Source organism: Epinephelus lanceolatus, chromosome 11 (assembly GCF_041903045.1).
Source record: "Epinephelus lanceolatus isolate andai-2023 chromosome 11, ASM4190304v1, whole genome shotgun sequence".
NCBI lineage: Eukaryota > Metazoa > Chordata > Actinopteri > Perciformes > Serranidae > Epinephelus > Epinephelus lanceolatus.
This window is the reverse complement of record NC_135744.1, coordinates 8194931-8208890: the sequence shown is the minus strand read 5'-3', so window position 1 is coordinate 8208890 and position 13960 is coordinate 8194931. Positions and strand designations below refer to the sequence as shown.

The window sequence follows — 13960 nt, the reverse complement described above, 5'->3', positions numbered from 1 at the left end:
GCTCCGTCCTGTGTCATTGACACGCTCACTGCATACACACTGAACTTAGATCATTGTGTAAAGGTCTCCTCATCGTACCTGGAATAAATTTTAAATCAGCTTACGGTGCTTTCAGTCATTATGGTCCTACCCTTTGGAATTTTCTAACACAAGAACTGAGGTGTGTTGCAACAGTGTCTTCTTTTAAAAGCAGACTAAAAACTTTCTGTTATTTGCAGGCTTTTAGGTTTAAATTGTGTGGTTACAGGTAAAACTTTTATTTTTGAATCAGCATCATTATTCCCTTTATAATAATACCTTCTGATCTTATTGTTTTATTGTAATACCTTTTTATCTTAAATGTTTGTATCATATATGTTTTTTTATTACACGGCTCTATTAAATGCTGTATTCTGATTGGTCAGTCATGGCATTCAGAGGTCTGATATTACTGTGTAATGACTGTTGCTATGTAGCCCAGCGTTGCTAGGGACGCTGCCCTGACAAGGAGATTCAGCCATTGCCGGCAGTTTTTTTTCCTCTCCTCCCGATTTAATTTATAAATCAATAAAAATCGTATAATTAATCAATATTCTGTCTCAAATTATTTATTTAACTGATAATTAGCCATGTAATGAGCGGGATAATGTATAATGAGCCGGTGAATACTGGGAAAATAACTCCCCTGAAGGGAGTTGCATCCCAGTTGCATCCCTTACGTAATGTACAATTTTTGTCTGTTGTTTTCATTGTAAGTTGTATTGTAAGTACAGTGAGTTTAAACCTCTCATACAAAATGCGCTACATAATTAAAATTGATTTGACATATCAGTGTAGTATGGCCTAATACAAGCTAGTGACATTTAATACCGTATTACCATGTCCCTAACTTTGTACATGCTTGACTACAATACTATGTAGTATTGTTGGACAATCTTAGAAAATGAAAGATACTGATGAATTTTATTTGAATGTTCAATATTACAATAAAAATTCCAGTGCAGTTTAGAAATCATTCTTCATTAATTTTATTGGTGTGTGTTTGTCATACTGTAAGACATAAGCACAACTAGAGAGTGACCAGATTTATGGTTGGGTGCTTGACACTTTTAATGAGTGTTACTCAACAGTGATGAATTCATTTCAACAGATTAATGTGTTGCTCAACAATTTCCTTTCATGTTGCGCACCTGGGGAAATTTGTTATGTCACAGATTGTCACGTTTTGTCATGCAATGTGATTGGGTAGTGCAACTCACATCGCCACAGTGACACCAACTTGCATTCAGCATCTCTGTCCACCGAAGCAGCCATTTGTCAGCAGCAGCTCCTGTGAAGCTGAGAGACCAGTGATCAACCAAACTTCTTTCACCAGGCTGATTGACAGCAGACATTTACTGAACCAAAATATTTTTTAAGTTTCATGGGAATAAATATAATAATATAATACCAGTCTTTGTATTGTATTCATTTATTTTATTTTCCAGCCCACTGTAACGAGTGAGGGGAATCTGCCGCTCACAGTCAGACTTGGAGCTGATTAATCAGTATTGATACACTTAATAAGTTAAAAACATATACAGTGGGATATTTGTGTGATTTTGAACGACAGTCTGTGCAGATTGTGTTTCATTAAAGGTGACAGAAATAGACTGGGACTGTAAAAAATATGCAGGGGGTCTCTCATTATCATGAAGATGACTGAAACTTTTCGCCAAAGCATAAATTGAAAACGTTGGGCTGCTCTTTAATTTCTGTGCTGCTCTTTAATTTCTGTCGAGTGGCACTCTTCAGATGTGTCAATCTCCCAGCCATGAATCAGGCTTGAGACTTAGGTTTGAATGTCTGAGAGGTTCAGATGAAACAAATGCTGGAAAAAAGAAATTTTTGTGGAGGATATTTGTTGCAGTTCAGGAATAGCAGGATTAGACCCAAACGCAAAAGCAAAGAATAAGGAAGCAGGAAGAGTTTGGTGGTTTAATCAGAAAAAGCTTTGTAAACTGGAGCTCCAAGGCAGGCATGCAACAAGTAGATCCAAATTAAGAAAGACTAAGAAAACACTACTTACTGGAGAAACACAGACAACAAACTGACAAAGAACTAAAGACCTGGGCTGGTATATATAAAGAGTGACTGATTGGGAAAAAGCTGAAGGCAGGGTGTTATCTATCACAACACCATTGTCAACATCACACCATATAGTAAGTGTAAGGGTGTTTTTGCCCGTACATCACACCTTCTTGTTTATTATAACATTTGGAGACAACTTTAATACTTAAATGTAATTGAGAAAGTTTATTTTTGAAGAAAATGGTAATTGAAACTCACATAAAGCGGCAGATAAATATTGCTCCATCTCTTCAGACTGGAAAAGTTTCATCAAGTGGTAACTGTGTGTTGATGTGTATCTTAGCTGGCGGTCGCTGCTAGGTTACAGATATAAAAAGTAAACAGACAGAGGGCTCCTCTCATTAATCCAGCCGCAGTGTTGTACCAGGGGATACTGGTACTCTTTAGAATGTCACAGCCGATAACAGTGCATGGGCCTGAGTTCACTCATCTCAGTATATAGTGCCCTCCAAAAGTATTGGAACAGTGAGGCCAATTCCTTTATTTTTGTTGTAGACTGAAAATATTTGGGTTTGACATCAAAAGATGAATATGGGACAAGAGATCAACATTTCAGCTTTTATTTCCAGGTATTTACATCTGGATCTGATACACAACTTAGAAGATAGCACCTTTTGTTTGAACCCACCCATTTTTCATGAGCGCAAAAGTATTGGAACATGTGACTGACAGGTGTGTTTTGTTGGCCAGGTGTCTCCCAATTACATTGATTATTCAAACAATAAATAGCACTGAATGTCTGAGCTCAGTTTCAGATTGGGTACGATAGGTTTTGCCTGTGCAGACTGCATTTAGAGGTGGAACCAACATGAAAACCAGAGAGCTGTCTATGGGTGAAAAAGAAGCAATTGTGAATCTGAGAGAAGATGGACAATCAATCAGAGCCATTGCACAAACATTGGCCATAGCCAGTACAACCATTTGGAATGTCCTGAAGAAGAAAAAAACTACTGGTGTACTAAGCAACAGATGTTGAACAGGTAGACCAAGGAAAACATCAGCAGTTGATGACAGAAACATTGTGAGAGCTGTAAAGAAAGACCCTAAAACAACTGTTAGTGACATCAGCAACAACCTCCAGAGGGCAGGAGTGAAGGTGTCACAATCTACTGTTCGCAGAAGACTTCATGAACAAAAGTACAGAGGCTACACCAGAAGATGCAAACCACTCATTAGCAAGAAGTATAGGAAGGCCAGGCTGGAATTTGCCAAAAGGTACAGAGATGAGCCTCAAAAATTCTGGGAAAAAGTTTTATGGACTGATGAGACAAGGATTAACTTTTTCCAAAGTGATGGAAAGGCGAAAGGTTGGAGAAAGAAAGGATCTGCTCATGATCCCAAACATACAAGCTCATCTGTGAAACACGGTGGAGGTAATGTCATGGCTTGGGCTTGCATGGCTTCTTCTGGGACGGGCTCTTTCATCTTCATTGATGATGTAACACATGATGGCAGCAGCAAAATGAACTCAAAAGTCTACAGAAACATTTTGTCTGCTAATTTAAAGAAAGATGCAACCAAACTGATTGGGAGATCCTTCATCATGCAGCAAGATAACGACCCAAAACACACTGCCAAAACAACAAAGGAGTTCATCAGGGGCAAGAAGTGGAAGGTTTTGGACTGGCCAAGTCAGTCTCTAGACTTAAACCCAATAGAGCATGCATTTTACCTGCTGAAGAGGAGACTGAAGGGAGTAACCCCCCAAAACAAACAACAACTGAAAGAGGCTGCGGTGAAAGCCTGGAAAAGCATCACAAAAGAAGAATGCAAACGTTTGGTGATGTCAGTGGGTCACAGGCTTGATGCAGTTATTGAAAGCAAAGGATAAGCAACTAAATATTAAGTATCATTCACTTTAATCTATTTTAAGTTTATATGTTCCAATACTTTTGCTCACCTAAAAATTTTGTGTTCCATTACAAATAATGCTGTCTTCTAAATTGTGTATCAGATCCAGATGTAAATACCTGGAAATAAAAGCTGAAATGTTGATCTCTTGTCTCATATTCATCTTTTGATGTCAAACCCAAATGTTTTCAGTCTACAACAAAAGTAAACGAATTCAACTCACTGTTCCAATACTTTTGGAGGGCACTGTATATAGTGTTTAGAGATTCCAAATTTACTAATGTTTCATCTGACCTAAGTGATTGAAACAAATGAGTCATACTCCTTGAGCTGTTGCAAGAAGACCATGAAATCAGCTATGGTGCGCTTGTAGTTTCTATATTTAGACCATCTCTTCTCGCCCATTAATTTTGTTATGGTAAGCCAAACAGCAGTGGTAGCTGCCTTGTTCCCCCTGTAGCAACACCCCAGTGGAAACAGCATCTGTGTTTGGGAACTGCCTATACAGCCCTACGGCTGACAGACTGCTTCTGGCCTCCTCGTGTCATCTTCTGTTCAGAGGATGGCTGAGAACAAGTGAGCGCACGATGTACTGTGTGTGTGTTTGCGTGTGTGTATGTTCTTGTAGCTATGTTTAGAATAAACTGTTTCGCTTGTAGGTGTTCGGGCTTGGGACATTCATTTAACTGCAGTTACCCTGATGGTCCTCAAAATGCCAGGAAGTGAATTTATCATGATTTATGTAACAGGTGAAGGCTGGAATCGGGGATTAGGTTTAGACTAAAGCTATGTAATAGTGAGGATGGACAGTGGTGCAACGCAGGGTTAGTCTCGCAGACTCATAGGAGGCGGGGTGGGGGCGCTGTCATAATAAAACTGTACACAAGTTGCTGACTTTTTAAATAAACCTATGTATGTATTCAGCAACTACTGCTAGAAACTGCCTTTACTAGACAAAACAAGGGAAGAGGATGCCTTTTAATGCAGACTCATGCTATTGGAATGTGAAATGCTGCATTGCATTTTCAATGAAGTGTATTCAATCAAGTTTTTTTTTGTTTGTTTGTTTTTTTGGTGATACATCTTTTATGATAAATGTGTCAACAACAGCACTGAGGAGAAGAGATACAGAGACAGAAAGACTGAGGGAGAGAAACACAAAGCACCATGTGTGGGCGAGTAAGAACAGGGGAGACTGCATAGAGAGTCAGAAGGAGAAAAGTGAAACTGAAACTTCACTTTATTTGAAAATTATGCATTGTGATTAAGTAAGGAATAATACCTGACAACCTTACACCCTATGAGATGTCTGCTCCTGATTGTAGTGAATGATGCAGAGGCGTTGCGTTTGGTGGTTTTTAGTCTCTGCAAATCTTTTATTAGACTTTGTTAGACTATCGCCCCCTCTGTCACCAAATATTAAAAGGAGAGGTAGGGTTTTTTTCTGGCTCAAAATGAGGCAGAGGTCATACCATCCTCATCATATAATGTTAATGTGGGCAACCTTTTAGAGAAATTGGATGTGCTTGGATGCAAAAGAAACAATATTCACCTGTTCGCACAGCTGCATAAAATCAGGGCACTGCCTGACATGTTCCTGCTGTGGGGAAACAAAACTAGGTTGAAACATAGTATATGGCTGGACTGTGTGTAGTCAGTGTGCTAAACAACAGCTGGCAATATAAAACTATATTAAAACACTGAAATGCAGGGAGAAGGAGACTGATACTGACCTCATCAGTTTTCCATTGTTCTGTATGCTTCATTGCAGAATGTTTTGTTTTCTTTAGTGGCAGACTATTGCATTAAAATGGCTGGACAGTCCTGGCTCTTTTCTTCCTCTTAAGCAGTTTTGGCAGTGCCATTCCCAGTGCACTGTTCTGATTATGATACAGAGCCACGACATCGGCCTAATGCAACAATTGCAGTTACAAATGACAGAAATCCACTAAATGCAACAGGGTTTTCCACAAAGACACCTTTAAGGTCCAAAAAGCGATAACTAATGTGCCTCATTTAATGCAGTTATTGATAACTATCGGATGTATTGTAATGAAACTTGGTTCATGTTCTCCTATGATGAATTGCAGTCACTCTAATGATCTCTTAAATTTTGATAGGGCAACATCATTAAGTAACAATCTGAAATTGTGCAATAGTGTATTTTGGTTTGCAACAGCTGGTATTGTTTTCACCTAATGAGACTGTGTGTGTGTTACCGTTGGCAAAAGTTGGGTCCTGGTGACACCATTTGTAGTGGAAACTACCACAGAAGCTGTTTTGAGTATTTTGCCAGTATTTTGTCTGCCTGGTCTGTGGTTAGATTTTGCCAACACGATAACTTCGAAACCATGCAAGATGCAGTCATTAAACAATAAAGGTGTGTAATTGAGATCAAAATGAGGGCTGGGTTCTAAGACTGGAAGTAGGGGAGTTGGAAGTAGGAAAGGTGATAGAGCCCCCCCAAGTTGCAGGTTGCTGTATCATGGCTGGAATGACCCCAGTGCTAGAGGGTCTCCACTTTGTATTATATTATAACAAATTACTTACAGAGTAGTATGTAAATAACAACAATTCTGTGTTGAATTCAGCTGCACTAAAACAGTATATGTGACCACAGAGAGCAGGAGGGGACTGAACGCAGGTGTAACGGGCCATGCCTCAGCAGAGTAATGTTAACTGGCTGTGTGTGTAGCTGCTCAGTCACAGGCAGGCTCTGTGTGGCCTCAGAGTTAAAAAGATAATATTCTGTCATTTAACTTTTTCTGTAATCATGCATATTAAATGTTGATATAGGCGATCTCACAGCACAGCTGTTGTCAATCATCTGTTTTATGTTGATTTTGTCAGACAAGGTTGTGACTATAAAATGATAACTAGCTCAACCAGCTGTCTGTCCCACTGGCTGTGATGCACAATTTTGTGTTTTACCACCTGAAAGAAGGATGCAGAAGAAGAGATTTAGCCTTTTTTTATGTTGTAGATGTTCCACTGTAAACAGAGGACTGAACAGAATGAATAGGCTGCTTGGATGCGAGTCGTTTTCACATAAAAACGCTGCTTAATGTTGACACAGCTTCAGGTGTATTCATTTTGCTGAGCCTCACTACAAATTACATTACACACGTACATTTGAGCCTCTAAGACCGTAACTCATGAATCCATCACGGCCAAACTGCTGATTGTGAAATCTTGGATGGCCCAGCTACCCACCAGCACATAAATGCACCACACAGCTGCCTGGAGGAGTTGCCTCAGCATGGTGGTGTATTCGAGCTTTTAGGATGTTAAGAGAAAAATCGTATGGAAACAGGAATAATGAAACTTACTGTTTAGCTCATCCATCATTATTATCTGTTATCCACATCTGTCAGTTAACCCCTACATGTACATATACCCACCCAAACTACTTCTTTCCTGCACTGTTAAAATTACCTGCAGTGGTAAATGTATCACATATATTCTTCTGTCCATCTTTTATATTGTGTATTTAACATAAACAGAAAATGACAATATTTACTTAACAATAAAGTTCCTTTGTCACACTACCTTTTTATTTATCTTACATCTGAGAGGATTATACAGTAGATAATGCATGCATGAGAGCACACCTCAGGCACAATCACAGAATGCACTTCTATTTTTAGTATCCCTGGTAGCTGATATATCACCGGCCCAGAGCGCTGTCCTCCTAACATTAGAATGCATCTCTTTGCATTGCTGCCTTTAGGCATTGTCAGAAATAACTGTGGTCACTCGGGTGTTACAGCATCTCAGCGATGCAGCTAGCCACACTCTTTGCATGAAGATCACTTCTCTTTGCACAACCCCTTATTCTCTTAGTCTGTTGTATCTTCTGATTTCTGTCCAGTCCTTCTCTGTGTGTATAAATTGAATTTGAGAGGCATGCTCTTTGTCTTTGTTTGATGGTTTGGTCAAATGTTGCCTTCACACCAGGGTCCATCTCCGTTGGCTGTTTCTCTTCAATCTCAAAATAGTAGAATATTAGATAGCAGAATGCTCTTTATCACAGATCTATCAGCCAACAATTACATTTTACTGAGTGTATAACTGTACCATGGGATGTTAAGATTGTTGCTCTGTGTCTACCCATCTGTCAGATTTTGTTTGTGTTTGTTTCAGTTTGTACTCTGAATCAGAAATACCCTCGCCGCATCTGTCCTGCATGCCAATTCTTTTTCCTAGGATGGCAAAGGCATGACCCACCCTACTCTCCCTCTTACTGGCAAGTACTTGTTGCCTGTGTTGGTTGGATTGGTAAGGTTTAGGTAAGAGGAGTGAGATATGTTGGGGTAAGGGTAAGAATGTCGGGGTAAACCAGTTAGAGCAGAGCAGGGCGGCTCATGCCTTCGCCATCTGTTGTGTTAGTACTGAACAATACAGATTCCTAAAGTATTGTATTTTCCGGTACCTGCAAATGAGCTTCTAAGCCTCCTGGTGGTGTTTGCTGCTGAATGAGTGTACTGCTGGTTGCATCTACCGTTTTTCCAACCCACTTTAGATGAAACCACGGCCATTTCTGCATGATGGAGACGGGCTGCCAGACATCACGGCCCTGTGATTGGCTGCCAGCCTAGTCCTAGCGCCATTGAAAGAGACTGATGCTAGCTAGCACAACCATGGATGTACCCCACAGCCCCTCTGCCTCAGCAGTGCTGATGTGGTGGGGAGTCAGGGGTGGTCCTGCCACTTAAGATGCATCTCCATGAAATATGTCAGCTGCAGTAGCTTGGAAAATATGGATATGGGTGGTTAAAGGAAAAAAAAAAAGTATGGCTTTCAGCCAGCTCTATGTCATTGCAGTGTGTGCAGGCAACAGTTTGGTGGACCTCCAAAGGCAGATGCTCCAGGTGCTCGCAGCAGTGGGGGAAGGGCAAAACTGTTCAACTGCACACATTGCCCACACTGTGATGACAGAGCTGGTTGAAAATCAGCAAAGCATCCCTTTGATGGCTTTATCAACTCAAATTCCAAGAATGAGTATTAGTAAAAACAGATAAATACAGAGGTGACAAACACATGTAAATAAGACACCATACATGAAGGAGGTAATGTAACAAGAAAGAGCGATGAGAGGGGTTAGAGTTCCTCAGTACCAGTCAGTTTGGTTTTGGGTGGTGTTCAAAGTCACTGATGAAAACTTTGCTGTTTCACAGGGTGCACAGTGTGCTGCACTACAAGCAACAGTAGGCTGGCAGCCAATCATCAAGCCTTGACATCGTTCATCATGCAGGAGTGGGCGTGGTTTTAACTTAACAGGGCTTGATAAACACTAGATGCGTACTGGTTCTATGCTTTGGATCTTGGATGACAGTGATTGTTAATGGACTTCATTGTTCAGTCGTACCTGTTGTGTTTGCTCTTGGTGGTTACACATGGTCCTGTTGCTCTCTCCAGAACAGGCCACCAGCAGTACAGGGGTCACCCCACAACGGCCAGCCCCTACCCTGCATGAACCCTGCCTTGATGAACGCTCCTTGGGTGAGAGAGGGGAGGAGGGGGGTAGTGTTTTTTTCCCACTCCAAATTGCACACAGTATCATTCAGGCGATCAACCACAGTAATTAATCTGCCGACATGATATGTGACGTCATGATTAATTTCTCAGTTTTTACCACCAGTGTAGTTCAAGTAATATGTCATCATGTTGACGCACTGTAACCTGAAATTTGACTCCTAATTCATCACATCCTGTAACCATTTAGTCAAACACACTTAGAACCATTGTTGACTCTCACGACCATCTCTGTTATCATTATATTTATATTGTTCATTTTGACATTTTTCATTTTTCATCATGGGATCCATTTTGTGACATGTGAATCTGTTGTTTTCACAGAACTTCAGCATTAGCAGGGATTTCAATGTACTATGCCTTTTTTTTTTAAAGTTACAAAATTGAAGTTGTTAGGTTCTGTACTGAAACAATTAGTTGGGATGGGTAAACATATTTTACAAAAACCCCACACCAAGGAAGAATGGAAGCCCCCAAAGTCTGCAAAATATTAAGGGAGGCAGACCTCTAGTTTGAGAAAAAAACAAAAAAGATCCTACTCGTATTATGATGTTAAATTTCCTCTTGTGTACTTTTAAATGAATATTCATACCAAAAAAATGTCTCAAAATGATATCAACATTATGTGTATATGTCCATTATAAGTGTATATTTACCAACATGTAATATACTCAAGTGAACAGGGCCTTAACACATCATCAGGACAACCATACAGGCCGATTCTTGAGCCCTGCAATCAAAAGCTTATAATGTAATAGTAAAGTTTTGATGACATGGTGTCAAATTATCTTCCCCATTTCCCAAAAAATGTTGGTATCATACATTTCTGCAAACAACTGATACGTTACATTTGCACATCATTAATATTTACGTTTCAACAACGCTGTGGTTAACAGTGGTAAGGTTTGGGTATAAAAACAGAAAGATCATGTTTTGGCTTAATATACAGTACAGGCCAAAAGTTTGGACACACCTTCTCATTCAATGCGTTTTCTTTATTTTCATGACTATTTACATTGTAGATTCTCACTGAAGGCATCAAAACTATGAATAAACACATGTGGAGTTATGTACTTAACAAAAAAAGGTGAAATAACTGAAAACATGTTTTATATTCTAGTTTCTTCAAAATAGCCACCCTTTGCTCTGATTACTGCTTTGCACACTCTTGGCATTCTCTCCATGAGCTTCAAGAGGTAGTCACCTGAAATGGTTTTCCAACAGTCTTGAAGGAGTTCCCAGAGGTGTTTAGCACTTGTTGGCCCCTTTGCCTTCACTCTGCGGTCCAGCTCACCCCAAACCATCTCAATTGGGTTCAGGTCCGGTGACTGTGGAGGCCAGGTCATCTGCTGCAGCACTCCATCACTCTCCTTCTTGGTCAAATAGCCCTTACACAGCCTGGAGGTGTGTTTGGGGTCATTGTCCTGTTGAAAAATAAATGATCGTCCAACTAAACGCAAACTGGATGGGATGGCATGACGCTGCAGGATGCTGTGGTAGCCATGCTGGTTCAGTGTGCCTTCAATTTTGAATAAATCCCCAACAGTGTCACCAGCAAAACACCCCCACACCATCACACCTCCTCCTCCATGCTTCACAGTGGGAACCAGGCATGTGGAATCCATCCGTTCACCTTTTCTGCGTCTCACAAAGACACGGTGGTTGGAACCAAAGATCTCAAATTTGGACTCATCAGACCAAAGCACAGATTTCCACTGGTTTAATGTCCATTCCTTGTGTTTCTTGGCCCAAACAAATCTCTTCTGCTTGTTGCCTCTCCTTAGCAGTGGTTTCCTAGCAGCTATTTGACCATGAAGGCCTGATTGGCGCAGTCTCCTCTTAACAGTTGTTCTAGAGATGGGTCTGCTGCTAGAACTCTGTGTGGCATTCATCTGGTCTCTGATCTGAGCTGCTGTTAACTTGCCATTTCTGAGGCTGGTGACTCGGATGAACTTATCCTCAGAAGCAGAGGTGACTCTTGGTCTTCCTTTCCTGGGTTGGTCCTCATGTGTGCCAGTTTCGTTGTAGCGCTTGATGGTTTTTGCGACTCCACTTGGGGACACATTTAAAGTTTTTGCAATTTTTCGGACTGACTGACCTTAAAGTAATGATGGCCACTCGTTTTTCTTTAGTTAGCTGATTGGTTCTTGCCATAATATGAATTTTAACAGTTGTCCAATAGGGCTGTCGGCTGTGTATTAACCTGACTTCTGCACAACACAACTGATGGTCCCAACCCCATTGATAAAGCAAGAAATTCCACTAATTAACCCTGATAAGGCACACCTGTGAAGTGGAAACCATTTCAGGTGACTACCTCTTGAAGCTCATGGAGAGAATGCCAAGAGTGTGCAAAGCAGTAATCAGAGCAAAGGGTGGCTATTTTGAAGAATCTAGAATATAAAACATGTTTTCAGTTGTTTCACCTTTTTTGTTAAGTACATAACTCCACATGTGTTCATTCATAGTTTTGATGCCTTCAGTGAGAATCTACAATGTAAATAGTCATGAAAATAAAGAAAACGCATTGAATGAGAAGGTGTGTCCAAACTTTTGGCCTGTACTGTACCTAGGTTTGGGGCAGGGTTAATTTTGACAGCTATTTTAGATTTAGTCTTAGCCTTAAGACGAAAATGTTTTAGTCAACATTTTAGTCCTTTTATCCTTCATAGTTTTTTCTAGTTTTATTTGACAAAAATTCATGACATTTGAGTTGTTCCTTTTAATCAGTATGTTTTCTGTGGTTTTTATCCCCAAACTAAGCCAGTGAGGCTAATTTGTGTATCAGAAATTAAAATCAAAGTGACAGGTTGTATAAAAATTAAATTTAGACAAATTTTGTCTACAAATACAAATCATTTCTGACCACTTACAAACTGTAATTTCTTCAGCATTTCTGACAGGTTTAAGGGCTGATTTACAAGCACACACTTACTGATCATCATTTGAAAAGCTCAACATCTCTCTGTTTATGCTCTCAAAAACTTTGACACCATAAATAACTAGAATAACAAATAAATAATCAACTACGATTTGTACCCATCATGTTCATTGTAAAGTCTGACTTATCCATCTCACTGTTAAGAAGCAGACAAATAACTTAATTGAAGCCTGCATTCTTTCTTAATCTGCAACATGACAGTCTGGAGGTTTAAACTCATATCTCACAGAGTTGGTGATTAAAACTAAACTTTCATCTCTGTCAGAGAAAACTCTGCTGAGTTCAGACTGTTTACTTACAGCACTGCTACACTCACAGATAACTAAGCCTCCTACCTGCCTGTCAAACAGCATCGAACCATAACCTTTACTCATGTGGATCAGTTGAAGCTGCTCCAGTGTAAGTGTATTTGCTGGCTAGTGAAACATTCTGGTAGAGACTATTTGCTGAAGTTTACCAGCCCGTTGCTCATGCGGCATTTGAAGGTAATTACAAGCACGGCACTTCTTGGCTTTCGATGTCCGACTGTTGATTTTCATCACAAAAATTAAAATTAATTCATGAAAATGAAGCATAGATTAAAGAGAGTGACACCAATTTTTATTTGTTGCACTCAAACAGTGGTCTGAAGCTTGGCAGGTTTCTGGCCTAGGTAACACCCCATCAGCCATCTCCTCTACCTCCCAATGACAAAGTCAGCTCGTATGTGACGTCACTTTAGAAATGTCATGATAGTATGAAACGTACAAATGTAACATATTCTTGGTTAACAGAAATGTAAATGTCAGCATTTTCTTTTTGAGACTGGGATGGGTAATTTAATCCATAGTTATTTTGAGGCCTCGGTGTTGTTATGTAAGGTGGGGAAAAATGTTTGCATCAAACAAAAGCTTGTTCTTTATAGATAACTGAAAGACTTAGTAGAGTTTGTAGCTTGAAATTTATTGTCTATTGAAAAACTTTTAAACTTTTGTCAGCATTTTATCACAAACCCTCCCCAGTATTTTTAAAGGAACCAAATCAGTATCTACAGAAGGTTAAAAATACACACATATACTGTATTCTAAGTCTGAGACTCTGACCATGTATAACTGATATTTCGTATTCATGAATAATGGTATGCAACAAATGCAACTTTAATTCTAACCTCATCTGAATTGACTGCCTCTTGGGGTGCCTTATAGTTTTACCATGTTGATGTTTATAAAGTGTCATCTGTGTCCTCTTTGACTGGTCGTTGTTTTTTCATGACATGTACATTCATGTAACATTATTCTTTTCAGAAGTCACAATATTTAAGAATTGTATAATAATCTCACCAAGAAAAGGAAACGTTAAAACGATGATATGAAACTGAATTTGCCAGTGTAATATACATAGTTTATTAAGATCAATTATTCTTTGCCTTTTCTCCTCTCATTTCCAGAGCAGCAACACAGCGTATACTTATCTCATCACTTTTTTTTGTCCATGTCTTTCTCCCTCAATGTCCACCCTTTTCTCTCTCTACCTGTCTATCTCCCT

The 13960-nt window shown here is 39.7% G+C and overlaps 1 protein-coding gene across 12 annotated transcripts in view; it reads left to right on the top strand.

The window, feature by feature from the left end:
• dlg2 (discs, large homolog 2 (Drosophila)) overlaps positions 1–13960 on the top strand; it is a 273799-nt gene that overhangs the window by 120416 nt on the left and 139423 nt on the right. For all 12 annotated transcript variants that reach the window (XM_078172182.1, XM_078172189.1, XM_033642560.2 and 9 more), the window contains one exon: positions 9379–9462. In XM_078172182.1, coding sequence (XP_078028308.1) covers positions 9379–9462 — 84 coding nt within the window. The remainder of the gene's footprint in view (positions 1–9378; positions 9463–13960) is intronic.